Source organism: Gopherus flavomarginatus, chromosome 11 (assembly GCF_025201925.1).
Source record: "Gopherus flavomarginatus isolate rGopFla2 chromosome 11, rGopFla2.mat.asm, whole genome shotgun sequence".
NCBI lineage: Eukaryota > Metazoa > Chordata > Testudines > Testudinidae > Gopherus > Gopherus flavomarginatus.
The window spans coordinates 26,521,347-26,545,738 of NC_066627.1; the positions used below are offsets into that span (position 1 = coordinate 26,521,347).

A 24,392-nucleotide genomic window follows, 5' to 3' on the forward strand; every position below is an offset into this window, starting at 1 on the left:
GCCTGGCGCTGTGGAGCAAGTTAGACATGATCACTGTCTTTTGCAGTCCATTGTTGGGCCCGGATGATTCAAGCAAAACGATTGTCACTATACCTCATGGCACTGATGCGGAGTCACTATAGAAGAAACTCTGCTGCTCCAAAATTCTCTTTGGTGGTCATGTGACACCAAACGCAGCTTTGTGTTTCAGTAAGGAGAACTGCCTGCAAATTTGCAGACAGGGAGTAAATGAGTTTCTGCTTTCCTCCTAGCCACATGACTGCTGCAAGATATTAAACCTGCACTGGTCTGGGGAAGGATAAGTTTATTTTTTCCAAATCTTGAAAATTGGCCACTGAATCTCACAGTGAATCTCCTGCCTCCACCTAGACACAGGGCAATCAATGCTGGCTGATAGGAATTGGACATGCATAGGATATCAGAGGTTACAGCCAATACAATTACTCTTAAGAGAATATTTACCTGCAGAAGATACAGCAATGCTGGTGCAAACAAGGTGAGAGGATACAGTGACTGGTATGTCGCTAAGGCCAGGAATATAGCACTGAGGAGGGTACTACCTGCAGGGAGGAAACAAACCTCAGTTAACAAACCGTGATCATAAAGAGGGTCATATTTAAATAAACAGTCCTTTAAATATTGAGTCACTGCTCAAATAGGGGGAAGTACTGCACAGTACCTGCTGTGATCATCAGAACTCCACAAGTGATTAGAAGGGATTAAAAATAACTATTTCAGCGTGTTCTGGAGCTTGTCCCTCTCTCTGTATTACAGAGACATTGAGACAAGAAGAAGGGCTCTGACAAACAGTCAATAGCATGAAATAGCAATTGATACAACTGGTTTATATCCCTATAATCTACCTAGAAAGATTTATATAACCCACGTCTCATACATAGATACCAGTTACTATTTATGTGGGAGAATGTGTAGTCTGGAGTCATTTCTGCATTAAGCAGCTGTCTATTAATACTATGCACCTGAGAGCCCGTTTTCACTGGACTGTCTCAGACAAAGGGACCTGCTAAGATTTTTTCAGACACTACTTATTAATCTCTGTACAGATGCTGGGTAAGAGTCCTTTCACTAGAGTCCATAGCCTTTCCCTGGAGCATCCCCTTGCTTTCCCAACTAGATGAAATGAGAAACTGAGCAGTTTCCATAAGGCCCTTTAATGATTTAGGCTCTTGTTCCAGTCACCTCTCACAATATCAGCTCTGCAAACATTACTTGAGCTTCACAAGTAAGAGCAGGGAAGTAGCACTAGCCCTATTTCACAGATGTGGTAATTTAGGCACAGAGCTTAATTAAAAATTTTAGAAGTGACTTCTAATTGTGAATGCCTACATTTTTAGTTGTCCAATTTGAGACATCCTGGGCTGAGCTAACTGCTGAGCACCCACACTGCTCATCAACTTCAACTGAAATTGCGGGTGCTCAGATCTGGCCCAAGGGAACTCCAGTTGGACACCAATAAAAGGAAGCACCCCTGACCAGGAGCTATTTCTGAACATTTTGGCCTAATTAATTTGCTCAAAGTTAGTGACAAAGAAAGGATTGGAAAGCAGGAGTCATGGCTCAGTCCAAAGGGGCTAACCAGTAGATCATACTAGTTTACTCTGCATCATTAACACAAATAAGCTTCTCTCCTTTGCTTCCATCCTCTTTAAGAGAATGAGCAGCACAGACCTTTCACTGGGATCTCTAAAATGAAGAATCCTCTCCCTTTCACAATTACATTCTCCTAGACAGAAACCTATCTGTCCTGTTTCAGTGAGTGCTAGATTAGAAGTATCTATGTACAAAGGTTTGCTATGCAGAAATCTATCGTTAAATCAAAAACTCCAAAGAAAATCTTTTATCCATAATCTGATTCTCCCCCTAAACACACTTTCAGCACTAGCGGTTGCCACACACCTAGTCAGAAAAGCAGCACACGGGACGATTACTACAGAGCAGTTTTTCTTAACCTTTTTGATACTGGGGACTAGCTTGTCATCTTTCTAAATGGTCACGGAAATCTGAGGGACCGGCGTCAGTCCATGGACCTGTCATTGGGAAACACTGCTACAGAGCAGTTCACTGGGAATTATTCAACTTTCAACAGCAATCTAAGTAGGTGAACAATTATACTACACCAAAGTGGATCTTGTTCACTTATTTTTGCAAATATAGTTTCAAATATAAACCCTCCTGCTTCATTGGCATAATCCAACCACTAACCAAATAAAGGTTAGGAAGAACCTTCCCTTACAGGTATATTAGCTTGTAATTGTTTATTCTGAAGTGTGTCCCTTCTTTCTCTGAGTCATCTGGTACTGGCCACTATTGGAGACAAGATAACAGATTAGACTGACCACTGATTTGGGCAACTAGAGAAATCCCTATGTTCTTATGTGAATATTACAGAGCCGCCCAGATGCTCTGCTGGGGGAGGGATAAGTATTGGCCTGCTAAACCCAGGATTGTGAGTTCAATCCTTGAGGAGGCCATTTAGGGATCAGGGGCAAAAAATCTGTCTGGGATTGGTCCTGCTTTGAGCAGGGGGTTGGACTAGATGACCTCCTGAGGTCCCTTCCAGCCCTGATATTCTATGACTCTATGATGGGAGCTTAGACTGAAGAGAAATTTAGCTTTAATTATGAGATTAAGATAGCTGCCAGTCTAGTGTAATCTATTCTATATCTTCTACTATTAAAAAAATTAGGGACACTGGCATAATGTTCCTTTAGCTTTCATCTGCTCCTGCTGCTTATCCCTCTTCTGAAGCTATAAATGTTTGTAACACCACAATTTGCTGATCTCAAACAAGGTTATGATTGCAGGTGAGAGTTAGACAATAGAAGCAGGTGAACTCTCATGCAAATATCCTTAATAAGAAAAAAAAAAAAAAAAAGAGGAAGCAACAGTGCCCCACCTCCCCCTCAGAAATAAAAGATACAGAGGCAGATTGGTTTCTAAATAGAAAAATAATCGAAGTTGTCCATAAGAGCACCAGCCATAAGAATCAATCAATATTTAGGGAATGTTTTCATTGCATTGTAAACTCGTGTCACTCACATGCAGGTTTGTGGACTCATTTCCCAGGCTGTGCTTGAGTGTCCACACTGCGCTGTAAATAACTGCAATTGCTGGACTTGAATCTCACAGCTGTGCCAATGTGTCCACACTGTACCATGCAAACCTTTTGACCTGGGTCTATGGCTCGAGCTGTGTCCACACTGCAAAATGACAGGGGTTGGACTCGAGTCACAGCAGGAATTGGGCTCTGACCCTCCCACATCTACCAGGGTGCTAGGACCCAGGGTCCCAAGTCCTTGCTGACCCAAGGCAGGCTGTGTGTCTCTGTGTGGATGGAAGGATGGTTTCGGCTCAAATCTGAGTCCGAGCCTGGGCTTAGTGTGTAGTGCAGACTTTTATACATATTGGGATGACAGACCTTGTACTTAACTGTGCATTTGCCTTTTGCTTCAGGGCTTCAAAGCAGACCTTTGACACTGCCTTAACCCAGACTGTGATGTGTCTACTATTAACTGCATTTCCAATAGCTTACGGTTCAAATATTTACAGAAAGATATGAGCCGGGGCAAGATTTTCCCAGTGCATTACCTTTTATTGTAGCCAAAATGAAGAATGCAATGACAGTATTGTTGATGGCACAGGTGGACTTTGCAACACAAGACATCACTGTGTACGGATTTAGGAGATAACTGAAAAAGAACAAAAACTCAATTACACTCATGCCATTAAAAAAAAATATCAAAGGGAGAAATATCAAAGGAAAATGGAAATTATTTGCTGTTTCTTTTTGATTGTTTAAATGTTTACATTGTACGGTTTCCTCTCAACCTCAAAGGGATCCAGTTGAATTGATGCCTTTCAAATGGTGCAAAATCAGATGCTGCCCTTGTGTATAAACAGGACTTCATGTCATGGCAAAGGATTGGGTGATTGCGGGAGAGCCAAGTGGGAAGCAGGAGATGGCAGAGGGAAAGGAGCCCATTTAAAATGTAATTCTGTTCTGAAAAGTGATCCAATAAAAATGGCCCATGTTACTCAGCCGGTCTGCTCCCGTTTTGTATTCAAAGTCACATATGCTGACTTTAGAGACTAAAATAAGTTCCTGCAGCATTTTTTATTCCTGTTAGTCCTGAGGGGCCAACATGGCTAAACAGACAGCAAGATGGATTCTATTTCTTCTTGTGCATTAACAGAACTGTTTCCTATGTCTCAGTCAGTTACACCTGTGCAACTCCACTGAAGGCAACGTGACTGCATAGGTGCCAGCAGGGCCTAATTTGATCTGACAAACCTTTATTGCAGGTGGGATGTGCGAGAAGCAGAGAACCCAGGCTGATGCTCAGATCCCACAGTAACTGCAAGGCTTGCGGTTTAAAATATAAACTATCTTTTTACTTGTAAACTGAGCACATCTGAGCTGTAATCACCAAGAGACAGCAAACACAGAACCCCACAATACTCTTTGAATATCACTCTTCAGATACCAGCTCCTCTCTGAAAATTTGAAATGAATGATGCAAACAGAGCTGTAAACAGGGGAGTTTCAGAGGAAGTTCTCTTGGAGGAGCAGTTTGTATGTGTGGAGGCTGCTAGGGGCAGTGTGCTGGGAGAGAAGCTGAGCCCTGTTTAGGGGGCGGGGCTTACCTGCTTAGGGGTCCTATAAAAGTAGCCAGCCAGTCAGGCAACGGCATAGACAGCTGCAACGGTACAGCAGCCGGAAACAGAGCTGTAAACAGGGGAGTTTCAGAGGGAGTTCTCTTGGAGGAGCAGGTTTTTGTATTTTGTGTATTGTATTGTGTAGTTTGTATGTGTGGAGGCTGCTAGGGGCAGTGTGCTGGGAGAGAAGCTGAGTCCTGTTTAGGGGGCGGGGCTTACCTGCTTAGAGGTCCTATAAAAGTAGCCAGCCAGTCAAGCAGCAGCATAGACAGCTGCAGCGGCACAGCAGCCAGCAAACAGAGCTGTAAACAGGGGAGTTTCAGAGAGAGTTTACAGGGGGAGGTTGTGGGGGAGACTAAGAGACCTAGGCAGAGGAACTGACAGGCTAGTTAAGGGAGTGGGTGGTGGTCTGCCAGTGTTCTGGTGCCTGTTGGGGGTTTGTTTTGTTTTGTGTTTCCTGGACTACCAGGTTTTAGGTGGGAAGGCTATGACCGATACAGAGGTAGCAGTGAAAGACATAATGCGGATGACTGGATGTGGAAGCTGCGGCATGTACATGATCCTGGAGGGGGTACCTGAAAAGAGTTTTGTCTGCATGAAGTGCCGCCTGATAGAGCTGATGGAAGAAAAGATCCGAGGACTGGAGATGCAGGTGGAAACTCTGGTCGAGTTTAGAAGGGGGTTCGAGCAGATGATGGAGCAAAGTCATGAGGAGGCTGAAGGGATAAGCTCAGACTTGCAGATGGAAGCAAGACCAAAGAATTCTGAGGGGAGACTGCTGGGTGAGGAAAGTGGACGCATGTGACTAAGAGAACCAGGCAGAGGAAAAGACGGGCCAGTGAAGGAGAAATAGAACTCAGGAACAAGTTTGCAGAGTTGGAAAATGAAGAAGGGACACAGCAGGTGGTCGCCAAAGGAGAGAGGGCAAGGAAAAAGAGAAGAGCTGCTAGTCCTACAGGAAGAAGGGAGGAGTCAATCGCTTAAGGAAATCGAGGCTCAGGTGATCTTCAGTGGGATTCTGCTGGTTCCTAGAGCAGGGCGACGAAGGAGTGACAAGATTATGGCGATCAACAGATGGCTCAGGCAGTGGTGCTATAAGGAGGGCTTTGGGATGTACGGCCACTGGGAAGCATTTATGGACAGAAGACTGTTCTCTCGGGATGGACTTCACCTAAGTAAGGAAGGAAATAGACTTCTAGGATGGAGGCTCACCCAACTGATTAAGAGAGCTTTAAACTAGGAATTTGGGGGAGATGTCCACGTGATCTCCACACCGGAATTTAAACTTGAGAGGGAAGAAAACAAAGTAAGAGGGGATACAGCCGTGGACAGAAGAATTGACATAAAGAGGAAGGGTAGTGTAGATACCAGTCTAACAGGTGATGCTGGTGGTAGAATGTCTGTGCCTAACGGGGTAAAGAATGCCCATGAAGCCTAATGGCAAAAATTAAGATGTCTGTACACTAATGCAAGGAGCCTAGGTAACAAAATGGAGGAACTAGAGCTACTGGTGCAGGAAGTGAAACCGGATATTACAGGGATAACAGAAACATGGTGGAATAGTAGTCATGACTGGAGTACAGGTATTGAAGGCTATGTGCTGTTTAGGAAAGACAGAAATAAAGGCAAAGGTGGTGGAGTAGCATTGTATATCAATGATGAGGTTAACTGTAAAGAAATAAGAAGTGATGGAATGGATAAGACAGAGTCTGTCTGGGCAAAAATCACACTGGGAAAGAAAGCTACTAGAGCCTCCCCTGAGATAGTGCTTGGGGTGTGCTACAGACCGCTGAGATCTGATTTGGATATGGATAGAGACCTCTTTAATGTTTTTAATGAAGTAAACATTAATGGGAATTGCGTGATCATGGGAGACTTTAACTTCCCAGATATAGACTGGAAGACAAGTGCTTGTAATAATAATAGGGCTCAGATTTTTCTGTATGTGATAGCTGATGGATTTCTTCACCAATTAGTTGAAAAACCAACAAGGGGGGATGCCATTTTAGATTTGGTTTTGGTGAGTAGTGAGGACCTCATAGAAGAAATGGTTGTAAGGGACAACCTTGGTTCGAGTGATCATGAGCTAATTCAGTTCAAACTAGATGGAAGGATAAACAAAAATAGATCTGGGAATAGGGTTTTTGACTTCAAAAGGGCTAACTTTAAAGAATTAAGGAAATTAGTTAGGGAAGTGGATTGGACTGAAGAACTTGTGGATCTAAATGCGGAGGAGGCCTGGAATTACTTTAAGTCGAAGCTGCAGAAACTATCAGAAGCCTGCATCCCAAGAAAGGGGGAAAAAACCATAGGTAGGAGTTGTAGACCAAGCTGGATGAGCAAGCATCTCAGAGAGGTGATTAAGAAAAAGGAGAACGCCTACAAGGAGTGGAAGATGGGTGGGATTAGCAAGGAAAGCTACCTTAGTGAGGTCAGAACATGTAGGGATAAGGTGAGAAAGGCTAAAAGCCATGTAGAGTTGGACCTTGCAAAGGGAATTAAAACCAATAGTAAAAGGTTCTATAGCCATATAAATAAGAAGAAAACAAACAAAGAAGTGGGACCAATAAACACTGAGGATGGAATGGAAGTTAAGGATAACCTAGGCATGGCCCAATATCTAAATAAATACTTTGCCTCAATCTTTAATAAGGCTAATGAGGAGCTTAGGGATAATGAAAGGATGACAAATGGGAATGAGGATATGGAGGTAGATATTACCACATCTGAGATAGAAGCCAAACTTGAACAGCTTAATGGCACAAAATCGGAGGGCCCAGACAATCTTCATCCAAGAATATTAAAGGAACTGGCACATGAAATTGCAAGCCCATTAGCAAGTATTTTTAATGAATCGGTAAACTCAGGGGTTGTACCATACGACTGGAGAATTGCTAACATAGTTCCTATCTTGAAGAAAGGGAAAAAAAGTGATCCGAGTAACTATTGGCCTGTTAGTTTGACATCTGTAGTATGTAAGGTCTTGGAAAAAATTTTGAAGGAGAAAGTAGTTAAGGACATTGAGGTCAATGGTAACTGGACAAATTACAACATAGTTTTACAAAAGGTAGATCGTGCCAAAGCAACCTGATCTCCTTCTTTGAGAAGGTGACAGATTATTTAGACAAAGGAAATGCAGTAGATCTAATTTACCTCCATTTCAATAAGGCATTTGACACAGTTCCACATGGGGAATTATTAGTTAAATTGGAAAAGATGGGGATCAATATGAAAATTGAAAGGTGGATAAGGAACCGATTAAAGATGAGACTACAACAGGTCGTACTGAAGGGTAAACTGTCAGGCTGGAAGGAGATTACTAGTGGAGTTCCTTAACAATCAGTTTTGGGACCAATCTTATTTAACCTTTTTATTACTGACCTTGGCACAAAAAGCGGGAATGTGCTAATAAAGTTTGCGGATGACACAAAGCTGGGGGGTATTGCTAACACAGAGAAGGACCGGGATATCATACAGGAAGATGTGGATGACCTTGTAAACTGGACTAATAGTAATAGGATGAAATTTAATAGTGAAAAGTGCAAGGTCATGCATTTAGGGATTAATAATAAGAATTTTAGTTATAAATTGGGGACACATCAGTTGGAAGCAACAGAGGAGAAGGAGGACTTTGGAGTATTGGTTGATCACAGGATGACTATGAGCCGCCAATGTGATATGGCCGTTAAAAAAGCTAATGCAGTTTTAGGATGCATCAGGCGAGGTATCCAGCAAAGATAAGGAGGTGTTAGTACCGTTATATAAGGCACTGGTGAGACCTCATCTGGAATACTGTGTGCAGTTCTGGTCTCCCATGTTTAAGAAGGATGAATTCAAACTGGAACAGGTTCAGAGACAGGCTACTAGGATGATCCGAGGAATGGAAAACCTGTCTTATGAAAGGAGACTCAAAGAGCTTGGCTTGTTTAGCCTAACCAAAAGAAGGTTGAGGGGGGATATGCTTGCTCTTTATAAATATATCAGAGAGATTAATATTAGGGAGGGAGAGGAATTATTTAAGCTTTGTACCAATGTAGACCCAAGAACAAATGGGTATAAACTGGACACTAGGAAATCCAGACTTGAAATTAGACGAAGGTTTCTAACCATTAGAGGAGTGAAGTTCTGGAACAGCCTTCCAAGGGGAGTAGTGGGGGCAAAAGACATATCTGGCTTTAAGACTAAGCTTGATAAGTTTACGGAAGGGATGGTATGATGGGATAGCTTAATTTTGGCAACTGATCTTTGATTATCAGCAGGTAAGTATGCCCAGTGGTCTGTGATGGGATGTTAGATGGGATGGGATCTGAGTTACTGCAGAGAATTCTTGCCTGAGTGCTGGCTGGTGAGTCTTGCCCACATGCTCAGGGTTTAGCTGATCGCCGTATTTGGAGTCGGGAAGGAATTTTCCTCTGGGGCAGATTGGCAGAGGCCCTGGAGGTTTTTCGCCTGCCTCTGCAGCGTGGGGCATGGGTCACTTGCTGGTGGATTCTCTGCAGCTTGAGGTCTTCAAACCACAATTTGAAGACTTCAATAACTCAGACATAGGTTAGGGGTTTGTTATAGAAGTGGACGGGTAGGATTTTGTGGCCTGCTTTGTGCAGGAGGTCCGACTAGATGATCATATTGGTCCCTTTGGACCCTAAAGTCTATGAGCAGTCTAATTTAACTGGGCTCCAAGAAGCAAAGAAATGCTCTGATACACTATTGATTCAATAAGCAAGACAGCAGATCAACCAACCTCCATTGTAACAAGTCAGTCCTTGGAGACAGGAGAGGGGATTATGATTTGCCAGCTGTTCTCTTATGAATATTTTTCATACTAGTGGGTTCTCACAGTCTGAGGCTTGCCTTTTCATACGCCTGAAGTTAATGGCTACTTCAAATACCAGAGAGATATTACACGTAGCAGGCTATGCTAAGATATAATTCCAGTATTCCTTTGTGATATTGTGAACCAAGTGTAATAAAAATGAGAAATAGTCTAACTTTTTTTTTTTTCAGCTTTCTCAACCTGGGGTGGTAGTGCAGGGTGATGGCTTACTGACCAATACAATTCATATGGGGACAGGAAAGAATCATTAATGTTTCTTTTATGAAAAACCTTCTTCTGATCAAAGGACATCAATGGTAAAGGAGGGCCAAGAGGAAGATCCCTTTTGATTAATTTCAGACTCTAGGTTTATCCGATTTATTCAGATCAGGAAAGATAGATTTGTTTCTTTTGATTTTAAGTACCTACCTCCTATACTGTTTGTTTTAATTAGAGCTTTACTTACTTCAAAAACTTAAGAACATGTGGTCTGAACAATGGGGTTTCTTATAATGACTCAGAGGGATGTTATTAAAGTTAACTAGATGGAAACTGAGTACCTCAGACCCTTAAAAATAATTTCTGGGTTTTCAAACAATTATGCCCTGGGAACACCTTGCCCAATTACCCCCAAACTTTCAAAAAAAAAGGTTCTCTTCTAGAAGGGAAACACGACAGACATTTTGGATGCACTGGTTTAGTTTTGAAAAGTTAGAAGATGGACAAAATTGGGCTTTTAACAGAAACCTAAACAACAGAGAGACTACAGTCTCTCCATATTAGAGACTGTACATTGTCAACCCCAATAGAAGGGAGTTGAAAAATTTATTTTACTATGTGAAACATGAATTTGGAGAAGCATTAGCTTTCTGTTACTTGACTATAGAGACATAGTGCTTGGCACATTTTTTCTGTGTACCAGGAAAGAGAAAGCAAGCAAAGAGAATATTTAACTAAGATGCTGAAATCCCTAAATAGAAAAATTAAAACATGGGAGGATTTGGAATCTAAGTTTCTTGCATATGCTTGCAAGAAGCTATACTTACAACAGTGCTACCTTGAGGGGGATGTAGTGCATTTCCATCGGGGTCCGGATGAGTTCAGCCACATCTGATGCATACCGATCCAGTTCCATTAGGAGTTTTTGCTTTTTAAACTGAACAAGAGAGAATGATCGAAAGCTATCAGACATGGAAATACATTGCATCTGTCTAGGGTCTGTAACCATATCCATCACCATGATGTCTATGTAGAGATGCTAGTCACCTTACACTTAAGGAAGAACAAATGTTTCCTTAACAAGCCCAATTTTGACTCCCCTCCCTACTGACTTTGCCTGACCCAAACCATTTTGCTTGAAGTTGCAGAGACATGACTGAATGCCAGACTTGGATTTTTCTGTCAAGTCAGGGAAGTCAGAAGAGGCACTGAGGAGATATAAGAGCTCAAATAAAAATAACGTGTTCGCACTTCCTGGACAATTTCCTAAGGCTTTTCCAGTTCATAGTTCCAAAATAGCTTCCAGTTTAGTTTATTTTGTTGCCCCAAGTAACAGCAATAGTGACGTTTGCTCAATTTGTGTGTGAAATGAGGCAGTTATTGAATAATTAAAGGTAATTTCTATGTACATTTTGAATGCCCAGTGTGTTTTCAAATGCAACATGGCAGCTTTTGTGCACTCTCTAAATCCTGCATTGTCACCAAAGAATGGTGAACTTTACAAACCCCCCAGTGCAACATCTAAGTTCTACACAAAGTCATTCACTAAGCTATACTCAGGATTGTGCACCTCTCTGCATGCCCGTTGCTTCAGAGCATCTATCAGAGATCTCCTCTGGGCACCCAAAATATGTTTCATATATCCCCAACTAAAAATATATTTCTCTAGAGCAATGAAAAAGGTGATCTGTAAACTACTGAAGTGTCCCACAGAGAGTCTGAAGAACTAATGTACTGGTGAGGAGTTTTAGACGCCAGGAGCCACATCATCTTTTGCTATTATTCCTTCAGTTCTCCCAAGCTGAGCAAGGTTAGGCCAGGTCCCTGCTTAGGTGGGAGACCTCCATTGAACACATAGGTGCTGCAGAAAATGGTAGTACCCTTCCTTTTAAATCAGTAATGAATCCATGTCCCAGCATGATACTAGGGAGCACTGTGCTGCCATTACAGACACAGAGTCTTCTATTTGCAAAGATTGTCTCAATTAAGTTATTTATGAAAGAAAGCACACCCTCCTCAGGGAGAGTCACTAGCTTCAAATTCCATTTTGAAGGGAATGGTAGAGATTAAATCACTCCGGTGATCACTCTTGCCCAGTGCAGCAGAATTATTGATCCTCCACCACTCTGGACTTTGTGAACTCAAACTACAACTTTCTTTAAGGCTAATATACCTTATAGTTACTGTTAGGTACTTTTTGGTCTGTAAATTAACCACGCTGCATGTAGACACAAAGCCAACCATGTGAGTGACTGGTTAAAAGCTGTAGTGCAAACAAGCCTAAGAATGAGAGCCCCACTGTTGTGCCAAATTCCTACAATAGTAATTAGTTTTGCACACTTCAAATTCCCACTACAACTAAAAAGGAGTCCTCAATTTCTGTCTTAAACTGTTGCATCCCATTACTGTGCATTGTGAACCAGCTGCCATGTTTCACCCCAGAAGTGGCTGCATTTCCCTGGTGGTTGACCTGATCCCAAGGTATACTTCAGTATCAGTTTCTCAAATGCTTGAAGATCCTTTCAGACGAAAGGAAGTATGCATGTGAGATCATCACTAAAACTATGATGTGCACAGCCATTACGTTAATTTAACATCACAATACCTACATGATGCTGAGAAGCCACCCCCTGTGAAACACACATAACAGCAGAAGTTAACAGGGTCCATGTTGGCTCACCCACATTCTGCATCCATGTTTGCTGACCTTTTTGCTGATTTCTTAGCTACTGCTAATCAGTAGATATCGATAAGCGCATTGTCTGAGTAGACCTGGACTTGCTTCACATTTTCATTTAATGAAATACACTTGCACTTGTTGAGAAAACAAAGACCGGAAGATTCTGCAAGTCTACTTACCACAACTTTGTTGAAGTCCTGGACGGCCAAGTAGAGGGCAACAGCAGTTAGCACATCAGTTATCTAAAGAAAGGCAGACAAAGACTGACTGGTCACTCAAACAAGGAAAACAGTAGCAAATGCAACCACCATAGAAAGCTGCCATATTGTGTCAATACTCTGAATTGAATATTCACCATAGCAACTATTGGTAATAGTTCAGGGTGTGAGGTGGAAACATCTTTACAGATTCTAGACCTGCTTTTAAGCTATGGCCCATGGAGTAGCAGTGTTTCTTTAAGCCCTTCCTGGTGGGCACAGAGAAGTGAATATTTTGAGAAGCAAGAAGTGGGGAACTGGAAGAGGAGAAATTGTTCACAAAATAGGAGGTCTCTCATCAAGTGGCCGACAAGATAGAAGAATTACAGAACCACTGATCTAGCCACAGCAGAGACAGCATGTTAGACGCTGCACATGTGGCTAAGAACATGCTCACCAATGAACCAGAAGAGCAGCCTTCTGAACTGACCCACTGCTAACCAGATAACAGTACCAAATGTCTAGGGCTTATAGCAAATAATTTGAAATGGTTGCCATATATGTGTTGTAATCAATTTTTAGCCCTTGTGAGTGGTGCTAGATTGCCTTTGTCATCAGAGCTACAAAGAATAGATGCAATTAGCTGGATGATTTTTGTTTATTTGTATTATGCAATAGACAAAATAATTTACTGTCACACAAAAGTGTTTTTAACCCTAACGTGCTCAGACAGAACTTGCTTCTGCTCCCACTGAACTCCTCAGAACATTGTGGGCTTCTCTTTGAAGTCAATGGCAATTTGAAAGTATAATCTCCACATTCTTACTAAAGGTCACTTGCAATGGAAAACCAGAGTTTGTACCCTGTTTATTCAGGGCCGTGGTTTTCAACCTGGGAGTCTGCAGACTATATCTAAAATTTCCAAAGGGGTCCAAACCTCCATCTGAAATTTTTTAGGTATCTGCAAATGAAAAAAAGGTTGCAAATCACTGCTATAGGGCACAAAACTCCCCTGCCCCTACCTTTTCAGGTCAGTGTTAAGGGTTTGTGTCAAGTCCCCGTTTTTCCCCTTGATGACATTTAGCCAGGCAGGAAGTTCTAATGAAGATTAGTTTTTGGAGGGAGAAGGAGGTACAAACTGAGCATGCATATTTATAGACAGGTCTTCCTTTCTAAATATCTCTTGGGCTCATTAGGGGCCTAATCTACAAAACTGCTGATTGCCCTTAATTCTCACTGACGTGAATGGAAGCTGTGGGAACTGAGCACACTCAACACCTCACTGATCTCAATGATCCTTCAGCTGGGCTAAGGATTTGGTGGATAAAAATCAATAATTAAAAAAAATAAATATATTTTTGCTTTTAAAAAGAAAGGCATTCCTGGAATGGGTTGTTTTGTTTTTTTAAAAGATTGAAGAAAAACTTACCATGAACACCAACTCAGAATATTCAATCAGGAAATGAAACAAGTATATTATTAACGGGGTCTAAGAGAGAGTGAAAAAGAAAGACAGTCAAATCTTGTCAATCCGCTACAAACTCAGGCCCCAATCCTGCAAACTCTTAGTACCATGAGAGGTAGTAATTATTTCATTGAGAAGACTCACAACATTAAGAGCTATACTCAGTAGCATTCACAAAATCAGGCCATTAAAAAGGAAAGAAATGTTTGCCCCAATAAGGCAATGAATTAATCAGTTTATAGAGTGTCACTACATTGACACTGGCACCACAGGTTTATTTCTGAATCCTTCTCCTCCGGCTGACCATAGCCTTGATCTTGCAAGCATTTACACACATAAGCTTTGCTGGTGCATCTACACTGCAGCTGAGATGTGTGATTCCCAACATGGGTAGACAGACTTGCGCTAGCTCACCTTGAGCTACCATGCTAAAAATTGTAGCATGGATGTTGTTGCATGGATGGCAGCTCAGACTAGCTGCCCGCATCCAAGCCCACCCAATCCACTGGTCCAAGTTCAGGCTGCCAGCCCAAGTTGCTACTAGTGCCGCAAAATCCACAATGCTATTGTTAGCATGTTAGCTCAAGCTGCGGTAGCGTGGGTCTGTCTGTCCATGCTAGGAATCACACCTCCTAGCTGCAGTGTCCACATGCAACTACTCATGTGCATGAATTTTCTCAGATGCATAAGTGCTTGGAGGATGAAGGTCCTCACGTGGAGGAGCAGGAAGAGCACCATGGTATCAAAGCTAGCATTGATATTACTGCAAAATGTAGGGACATGCAGGAGCACACCACCCATTAACCATACCAGTGTTACTAGTGCTAGCCTGGATGACACACAGCACAGGCATGATCATGGATAAGCCAACACCGATATGTTGATGGCTCCTGTGAAGAGTGTCATAACCTGATGTTTGTTTCTTGTCTTGATACACTAGTGTATTATGTTTAGAAAATGAAAACATTTCTGTCCGGAACAATTCTGTTCAGACCACTAGTAACACCAACATCTGCATTTCTATTATCTCTTTTCTGCTACGAAAATTTGCATGTGAACAGAATATTTGTAGCTAATGAATTCCCCTGGTTTTAATTTTGCATATGCAATAATAATCACCAGTTACAATGTCAATTAATTTTGCAGCAGCCAGCTGTGCTGTCATGAACACTACTTTGTAGCAGGGCTACTAACTGCATACAGGCGAGTCTCATCTTACACGGGGGTTACATTCCACTGTCAGCGTATAAAGCGAAAATCGTGTATAGTCAAAATTACATTGAGCGTAATGGCGGGTGGAATCACCCACATTACAGGTACAGTATTAAAATTGTTATTTTTCCCTTTTTTTGTTTTGTTTTTGCTGATCGCGCAAAGCTGAATTCGTGCATGTTAAATGTGTGTAAGATGAGACTCGTCTGTATATTTGTTACACAGACAACTACATGATTCTGAAGTTTATAAATCAAGTCATTTTTTTTTTCAATTCACACAGTAGCGCACACACTTATAGCTGGACATTTAAAGGCACTGTGTAAGTATATAAGATAATATGAACTATTACCCTAGAAAAATGAAACACATTCACTTACTTCATGGAAGACATCTCCAGAATAGGGCGAGACACCCAAATCCAGCAAAGCTAGCCCTTCAACAACTGAAACACACAAGATATCCACATTAGGATTCTGTGGACTGGAGACATAGCAAACCTCACAACGGTAGAATTATAGCTTTTAAAACATCTGTGATCATAAGAATTTCAAAATGCCTCTCTGTCTGAACAGATCACACAAAACTGACAGAGCAACTAGAATTAGGTGTTTTCTAGTTTATTTCTACTGCACAGTCTTGTTATACGGAAATATACCTATTTTATAGAACTGGAAGGGACTCTGAAAGGTCACTGAATCCAGCCCCCTGCCTTCACTAGCGGGACCAAGTACTGATTTTTGCCCCAGATCCCTAAGTGACCTCCTCAAGGACTGAACTCACAACCCTGGGTTTAGCAGCCCAATATTCAAACCACTAAGCTATCCCTCCTGACATATTTGCATCAAATATGTCAAAATTGACACCACATGGTATGATTTAACTATTTGTTTAAGGCAATTAAAAATATTACAGTTGGGATGTTTTTCAATTAACTGTACACAGAATGCGCCATGTGTCTGATTGATAAGGCACGCTACTGTCTCCGATTCTCTCACGCTACATTTCTTCTGAAATAACAGCCACATCCACAAAACTAATACCTAGTCCATGCTGATAACATTTTCAACTCCCTAAGCAGGCATCAAGCCATTAGTAAGGTGCACATCTTGAAGGGAAACTACATTTTGAAGAGAGACATGGGACAGACCTGAATGTCACTTTCACAGTCCTAAGTCAGATGTACACAATACAAAAACATGATATTAATAATTATTATAGGCGGGGCTGGTAGCACTCTGTATTTTTAAGGCTGCCCATCACTTCCCATTATAAGACCCTGTTTCCAGTTGCTTACAACTCAGCCAAACTTCAAGCATTTGGGCTGAAATTTTCTTTGATGGGTGCATACCTCACGTTGAATGTTTTGAGGAAATTTCAGCTAAAATGGTTCAGCTGTTTCCAAGAGTGGGGCTTCTGAAAAAATATGTAGTTTTTTCCACATTAAAAAATTCCTGTGACCTTTTCTTTGAGAAACTCTGTACAGGTGAGTTTCATCTTACGCTGGGGTTACGTTCCACTGTCAGCGCATAAAGTGAAAATTGCGTATAGTCAAAATTACATTGAGTGTAATGGCACACTACGGATACAGTATTAAAATTGTTATTTTTCTCATCTTTTTTTTGTTTTTGTTTTTGCCAACCGTGCAAAGCTGAATTTGCACATGTTAAATGCGCGTAAGATGAGACTCACCTGTATTCTTATCAATGGCTATTAGCAAAGATAATCAAGGATGCAATCCCATTTTCTGGGTGTCCCTAAACCTCCAACTTGCAGACTGGATGACTGGGGATGGAATCACTCAAAATGGCCCTATTCTGTTCATTCCCTCTAAAGCGTCTGGCACTGGCCACTGTCAGAAGACAGGGTACTGGGCTAGATGGATCACTGGTCTGACTCAGTATGGCTGTTCTTATCCCCATGCTTTAGTGCAGTGGTTCTCAAAGCTGGTCCGCCGCTTGTTCAGGGAAAGCCCCTGGCAGGCCAGGCCAGTATGTTTACCTGCCATGTCCACAGGTTCGGCCGACCGCAGCTCCCATGGGCCGCAGTTCACCACTCCAGGCCAATGGGGTCTGCAGGAAGTGGCGCAGGCTGAGGGATCTGCTCGCCGCCCTTCCTGCAGCCCCCATTGGCCTGGAGCAGTGAACCGTGGGCAGTGAGAGCGGCAGTTGGCCGAACCTGCAGACACAGCAGGTAAACAAACTGGCTTGGCCTGTCAGAGGCTTTCCCTGAACAAGCGGCGGACTGGCTTTGAGAACCACTGCTTTAGCGCATGGTCTTGAAATTTGGCAGCAGAGCCTTAGCGTCAGGGATGTGTCTTTTGTTGAACCAGTTGGCCAAGTTATAAGCCTTTGAAAAATCATCACACATATCCAGTAAGGACTTGCTAGAGCTTCACAGCTAAATTTCCAAAAGATTCCAGCTGTACTGAGCAAGCTCCAGCCTGGAGCTGAGCATAATCTTCCTTGTAATTGCAGCTCAGAGATGCTGCAGCGTGGGCACTGGAATTGAGACTGTCCTGTGCGCTCAATGACCTTCATGCTGGGCCCAGGACAGGGTGGATAAAAAAAATAATTAGTAATTAAAAATAAATCTGATTTTTTATTTAAAAGTAAATATATTATTGCTTTTAAAAACAAAGCAATTTAAAATTAAATATGAAGTTAAGAAAACTTGTTAAGGCCTAAACTAACTGTACTCTTAAAATCATTAAAATTAAAGAAAAATAATATTAAGCTGTACGTGATTGCTACTGAGGTTTTAAAGAAAGTCAAACCACTGAACTGGTGGAAGTCACTGGCTAAGCACCTGGAACCAATCTGGCGAAATGCTAAACCAGGTTTGGACAGTATTATCCTTTTTCACTGGTACAGAGAATATTTTCTTCATTTCTGTTTATTCAACTAGTTTAGTTAAAAGGTTATTTCATTCAATGTTAAGAAGCCAACCAGGAGCTGAAAAAGCAGGAAAGCTTGTTTTACTCTTCCAATATATGAATAAAAAATAGGTGTGAGAGGATGAAATCTACTAATTGTAAAATCTTGAAGAATATGGGCTCAGATCCGCAAAGAGACTTAAGTGTTGCAATGGTGAGAGTTGTGGTACTTAACTTTTAGGCACCTAGAAAATCACTGGAACAACAGTGGGATCCACAAAGCCTGAGTTAAGCACCTAAGCTCCGAATGGGAATAGACAAGCACCTATAGAATGCAATCCATAAAAGCCAGCAAGCTTTGTGGCGTCCCACCTTGGCCAGCCAATGGAAGATGTCAATAAGAGGAGTGTATCCTAAAACTCCCTTCTCTGCGTCAGAGTTAGCCACCTCTTTCTGCTACGGATCCACATCTAGAAACCCCTCTTCTGGAGTCAGGCAGCTTAGGTGTCCAAGCCGTTTCTTCCGAGAACAAGCCCTGGTCTACACTGCAGTTAGGTCAACAATTCCATAAGTGTCTACACTACAATGTTCCTCCCACTGATGTAAGTCACCAACCTAATAACTTCACCTCCTTGAGAGGCATAGTGCTTAGGTCGATGTAGTGAGATTGATGCAGTGTCAGTGCAGACACTGCATTGCATGTCCACGGCTCCAGCTTTCCGCCCAGGGCGATCATATGCCAACGTAACTTAAGTCAACTTAATCTTGTAATGTAGGCTTTCCTTGAGTTAGGCACCTATCATGCGCCACATAAAATAGCAAGGAGGAGGTGGCGCTGCCCACCTTAACACTTTAACCCTAGTGGTTAGTGCACTCCTTTGGGATGTGGGAGACCCAGGTTCAATTTGCCTCCCCTTCTGGCGGCCAGAGAAGGAGAAAAGACTTGAACAGGGTTTCCCACCTCCAGGAGAGCTCTCTAAACACTGGCCTATTCTGAGGTGGGGCTCACAAGCTGTTCCAGAGAAGGAAGGAAGAGATTGCATCAAGCCTCTTTTGGCCACTGAATTGTGTTTTATAAGAACCACCAGAAACAAGGAAAATACTCTGAGATTTTCTGTCTCTTTCCCCCTCCCCCCAAACTGCCAGCTCCAGTCCAAGGGCTTCTGCTTCTGGGAAGAGCCTCAGCCTCCTGCCTACAGGGGGTACTCTGATCCCATCTCTACTCCCATGTCAAGGATTCGCACCAAGCTACAAACGCGCGGGAGAGCCACATCTTGCAGCCTCTAGCCCAGGGGTAGGCAACCTATGGCACGCGAGCTGCTTTTCAGTACCACTCACACTGCCCGGGTCCTGGCCACCAGTCCAGGGGGCTCTGCATTTTAACTTAATTTTAAATGAAGCTTCTTAAAAAAAATTAAAATCATGTTTACTTTACATACAACACTAGTTTAGTTATATATTATAGACCTATCGAAAGAGACCTTCTGAAAGCGTTAAAATGTATTAAATCCGAGTGAATAAATGAAGACTCAGCACACCACTTGGGAAAGGCTGCCGGCCCCTGCTTAGCCCTCCAACTTAGCACCAAACCCCTTGGCCCAGGAAGTCCTGCTGGCAGGGGCCTGTCACCACGGCCAGCTCCAGGCACCAGCTTACCAAGCAGGTGCTTGGGGCTGCAACTCCGGAGCCGGGCGGCACTTTAAGGTATTGGGCGGAGGGCCCCTCACTCCCGCTCGGAGCGAAGGACCTCCCGCTGAACTGCCGCAGATCGCGATCGCCGCTTTTTTTTTTTTTTTGGCTGCTTGGAGCAGCAAATCCCCTGGGGCCGGCCCTGCCTGTCACGCTGCTTGTCTGGGACCCCGTGTTGACCTACAGTCCTGCCAGGGAGGCGCAGGGCCCTGCAGAGCTCGCCTCGGCCCGGGGCAGGGTCCAGCAGCCCATTCATTGAGGCCGGGGCAGGCGGGAAGGCTGTGCCGGGCCCGGGGGGGGGGGGGGGGGGGCGGGAAGGCTGCTTCCTCGGGGCCGGGGCCGGGGCCGGGAGGGGGCTGCTAGGCCAGGGCCGGGGCCAGTGCCAGGGCTGGGCCCGGGAGGAGGAAAAAGGATGCGGGGACGGGGAAGAGGCTGCTCCCTCAGAGCCAGGCCCGGGGGGAGGAGGAGGGGTGCCGGGGGGGGCGGTGCTCCCTCAGGGCCGGGGGGCGGGGGCTGCTACCTCGCAGGTCTCACCTCGCTTCCAGGCGTTTAAAGGGGACGTCACCTCGACCCGCTCGGAGATGAACCCGGCCAGGCTGGACCGGTACAGCACGGCCCGGACCGTGACGGCCACCAGAATCCCCAGCACTAAGGGAGCCGCCATTTTAGCGGGGGAACAACGACCTCGGCGCGAGTTGTAGTTCTCAGCTTGGGCTTAGGAGCGGGGCGCCTATGGGTCAGTCTCTCAAAAAAGACTACAACTCCCAGGATCCTCTGCAACTCAGGCGCCTTCAGCTTCCGGAGACCTCCTGCAAGCTACGGGCAGCGTATTCGGACAAGCCTAGGAGGGATGCGAAATAGTGGGTGGTCCCCAGACCAGCTGTTCCCAATCTTTGCTGAGTGTGATTGCAACACCTAGGGCAGGAGAGGAGCCCCACAGCCTCGAGGGGCTTCCAGGGAGAGCGCCCATGGTTAGAGCCCTGCAAACCTATCTGAGGATCGGCTGCAGATACACATTTTGTATCCATGCAGGACTCTACCCATGGTTCTGCTTTCTTCCAGCCCTCGTCCTGGCTTCTCACTGCAGCAGCCAGGTGGGTGGCTCTCCCTTCTGCCATGGCCACAACCACTGCTCCCCCTCTCTGGATGTATTCCCCCTCAGGATAGGGTTGCCAGCCTTCTGACTGCAGAAAACCAAACACCCTTGCCCCTCCTCTGAGCCCCTGCCCCTTCTCCAAGGCCTTGCAACCTGCTTGTCCCCTCACTCTCACTCACTCTCACTCACCCTCATTCACTTGGTCATTTTCACCAGGCTGGGGCAGAGGAATGGGAGGAGGTGAGGGCTCCGGCTGGGGGTGCAGGCTCTGGGGTATGGTCAGAAATGAGAGGCTCAGGGTGTAGGAGGGGGCTCTGGGCCGGAGCAGGAGGTTGGCATGTGTGGGTGGGGGTGAGGGCTCTGGCTGGTGGTGTGGGCTCTGTGCTGGGGCTGGGGATGAGGCATTTAGGGTACAGGAGGGGGCACAGGGCTGGGGCAGGGGTGTGGGCTCTGGTGTGGTCCAGAGATGAGGGGCTCAAAGTGCAGGAGGGGGTTCTGGGCTGGGGCAGGTGGTTGGAGTGTAGGAGGGGGTCAGGGTGCACGCTCCAGGAGGGAGTTGGAGTGCGAGAAGGGGTTTGGGGTGTTTGGCGGGCTCCAAGTGGCACTTACCTGAGGAAGCTCCCAGAAGCTGCGCCATGTCCTCTGGCTCCTAAGCGCAGAGGTTGTCAGGGAGGCTCTGCGCCCTGCCCTAACCCACACGTGCCACCCCCGCAGCTCCCACTGGCTGTTCCTTATCAATGGGAGCTGGCAAGCTGTGGAGCTGGCTCTCGGGGCGGGGGCAGCGCCTGGAACCCCCTGGCGGCTTCTACACTTAAGGGCCACAGGGACATGTCACCGCTTCTGGGTACTGCACAGAGTCAGGACCTTGCCTTAGCCCCACTGTGCTGCTGACCAGACTCTGAATGTCCCGGTCAGCGGCCACCAGGTTCTCTTTTTGACCGGGTGTTCTAGTTGAAAACCGGACACTTAGCAACCCTAAGTTAGGATGGCCCTTGCCCTGTTCTTATTGTTCAACAAGGTTCTCAGAGCAATCAGCATCTATCTGCCATCTGTCTGCCCCCTGGCCCCACTGCACCCAACAAGACTCTGGGGCATATACCTCAGGTGGGGTGAGAGCACTGAAGTGCTCTCTGCATAGATTGAGAGACCATCACAGACTAGGTGCTCTTCAGAGGTCCCAGAAAGGAGGAAAAGTATTGAGGTCAGCGAGAGATGAGTTGCTGGTCACACGGCCAAACGAAACCTGTTTGGCTGAGTTTCCCTTTCTGCCCTGGGTATGAAAGCTCATTCCAGTAAGAACATAGCTTCCCTCAGCTCAGGACAAGGCCATCTCGTGGTTGAGCTCTGCCAGGCAGCAAGCTGGATCTCCATCCAGCCCTTCATTCACCAGCATGAGTGTGCATCTGGAACTGTGTCCTTTGGGCTTAGAGTCTTGGGAACCATTGTCCAAGAGGTTCCATGGTCTGCTCTCCTGGTGCTGGTGTGGGTACTGCTAGGCATAGCCCATTGTGTTTCTCTCTCACATACAGCTGTATTTTGGTCTTACTTGTAAATCCAGTTTCTGAGTAGGATACCCCCAAATCTGTAAACCCACCTGAGTCTCAGTCCTGGTAGTGTTGGGTTAGATTGGTAAAAGTGGTACAAGTTCTTGCCAATCTCAACAAGGAAGTGGGAAAAAACCCAGTTCATTCCAAAATTGGTGGTAGTGGGGGGTGGGGTGAGGTTCATGCAGAAAATGAATTTACAAGGTAAAATCCCAAATCCACCGTTTCTAGTTTATCCTTCAGGTGTTGATAAACAATCTGCCTGTAGGATAAACCTGGGCTGGAAGCAGGGCCGGCTCTATCTTTTTGACTAGCCCAAGCAAACAAAAAGAGCACCACCCTGCTGTAACACTCCCCCACCTTGCGAGCGCTGCGCTGCCGAACCCCCTCATGCCACGCCGCCCAGCCCCCTGCCCCCATGAGCGCCGCCTGATGCCCCGCCCCCCGAGCGCCGCGCAAGCCCCTGCCCCTTCAAGCGCCATGCTGCCTGAAGCCCTCCCCCCCTGAGCACCGCGCTGCCCAGGCCCCTGCCTGCCCCCAGCGCCATGCCACCGAAACAAAAACAAAAACAAAAAACTCTCCAGTGCTGCCCCGCCAAACCAAAAACAAAAAAACCTGAGCGCCGCCCTGCCCCAAGGTGCCGCCCCAAGCACGTGCTTGGTCGGCTGGTGCCTGGAGCTGGCCCGGCCTGGAAGAGCTTTGTGTATTGCTGCTGCTTTGATGACAGGTGGCATCATGTCCTTATTCGGCAGATCTTCCATAGATGAGATCTCTAAGACAGCCACTGTAATCCATTTCATTCCTGTCATCTCTATGTTGCAGAGACAGTATAGGGTTTGGAAATATGTCCTATATAGCTTTGCTGAATCAAGGTACTCAAGCCTTTTCATGTTTGAAGGAAATGATTCTAAAGAGCACAATCTTTATTCAGATCTCCTCAAAACCCAAGTACTGTTACATCCTTCCTCAGCCCACTGGTGATTGAGGATTGGATCTCAGTGTTTTGTGAAGCAGCACATAAAATTATTTTCTTTCCAGAAGGCAGTGTACTGGACCGTGGTGAGGAGCACACAAGGATTAATTTTCATAATAATGGACATGATAGAAACCTGGAAACCAGAAGTGATGAAAGACAGAGTGAAGGTAAAGGCGGGCAGTTTGCCCTTTATTAATAAGTAAGAGATATTTTCTTAATTTAGAGGCTTATAACTGGCAAATGGAAAACTCTGATATTATATGTTCCTGGATATTTGTTAAGAAAGCTCTTTGGATTAAATTTTCTGGTACTTTCGCCGCAACTATGAGATCAATCATTTAGTCTGGAAATGAGAATAAGAAGGGACTTAAGTAATCTATTAAAAAACACGACAGACAGGGTAAAAACCTCAGCCCATCCATTTTACTCAGATATTAGAAAACAGAGAAATACTTCACATGGTGGCAAATACTGAATCAGTCAAAGAAAATACTTATTTTCATAGTATCCAGTCAGCTTGTGTCATTCTTGGTCATATAATGTAGCTGCATTTATACATTTATTCCTGACCACAATATTTGTACTGTAGCTATGCAATTTCAGATCTAGATTGTAGATTTTCAGCCACTTGTGCGAATGGAGAGGGAGAAATGCACCATTTCTGCACCCCTGCAGTTGCTAAGAAAGGCAGAATGCTTCTGGGACAAAGTCAGCAGAGGCAAGATCCTTTAAAAGGGTGCTGCATGCGTGCTCCCCACCACCAGCTTACAAGGGCTAATGGATGTAGAAAGTAGATTGTTAGCTTTTTGGGGCAGGGGCCATCTCTTTGTTCTGTGTTTGTTCAGTGCCTAGTACAGAGGGGCCTTCATTCATGATCAGAGCCCCTAGGTGCTACTACAATACAAATAGTAATAATAATATGGTAGGCAGGGCCCTGCAAACATCCAGC

The 24,392-nt window shown here is 44.7% G+C and overlaps 1 protein-coding gene across 1 annotated transcript in view; it reads right to left on the minus strand.

Moving 5' to 3' along the window:
- Positions 1 to 20,536, minus strand: part of PIGU (phosphatidylinositol glycan anchor biosynthesis class U) — a 48,193-nt gene extending 27,657 nt beyond the window's left edge. The window contains exons 1-7 of the mRNA XM_050917404.1: positions 20,362 to 20,536; positions 15,644 to 15,708; positions 14,016 to 14,075; positions 12,569 to 12,631; positions 10,537 to 10,646; positions 3,610 to 3,710; positions 463 to 560 (exon numbers count right to left, since the gene is read on the minus strand). Of these exons, the coding sequence (XP_050773361.1) occupies positions 463 to 560; positions 3,610 to 3,710; positions 10,537 to 10,646; positions 12,569 to 12,631; positions 14,016 to 14,075; positions 15,644 to 15,708; positions 20,362 to 20,491 (627 nt within the window). The 5' untranslated portion in view covers positions 20,492 to 20,536. The remainder of the gene's footprint in view (positions 1 to 462; positions 561 to 3,609; positions 3,711 to 10,536; positions 10,647 to 12,568; positions 12,632 to 14,015; positions 14,076 to 15,643; positions 15,709 to 20,361) is intronic.
- Between the last annotated feature and the right edge of the window lie 3,856 nt (positions 20,537 to 24,392).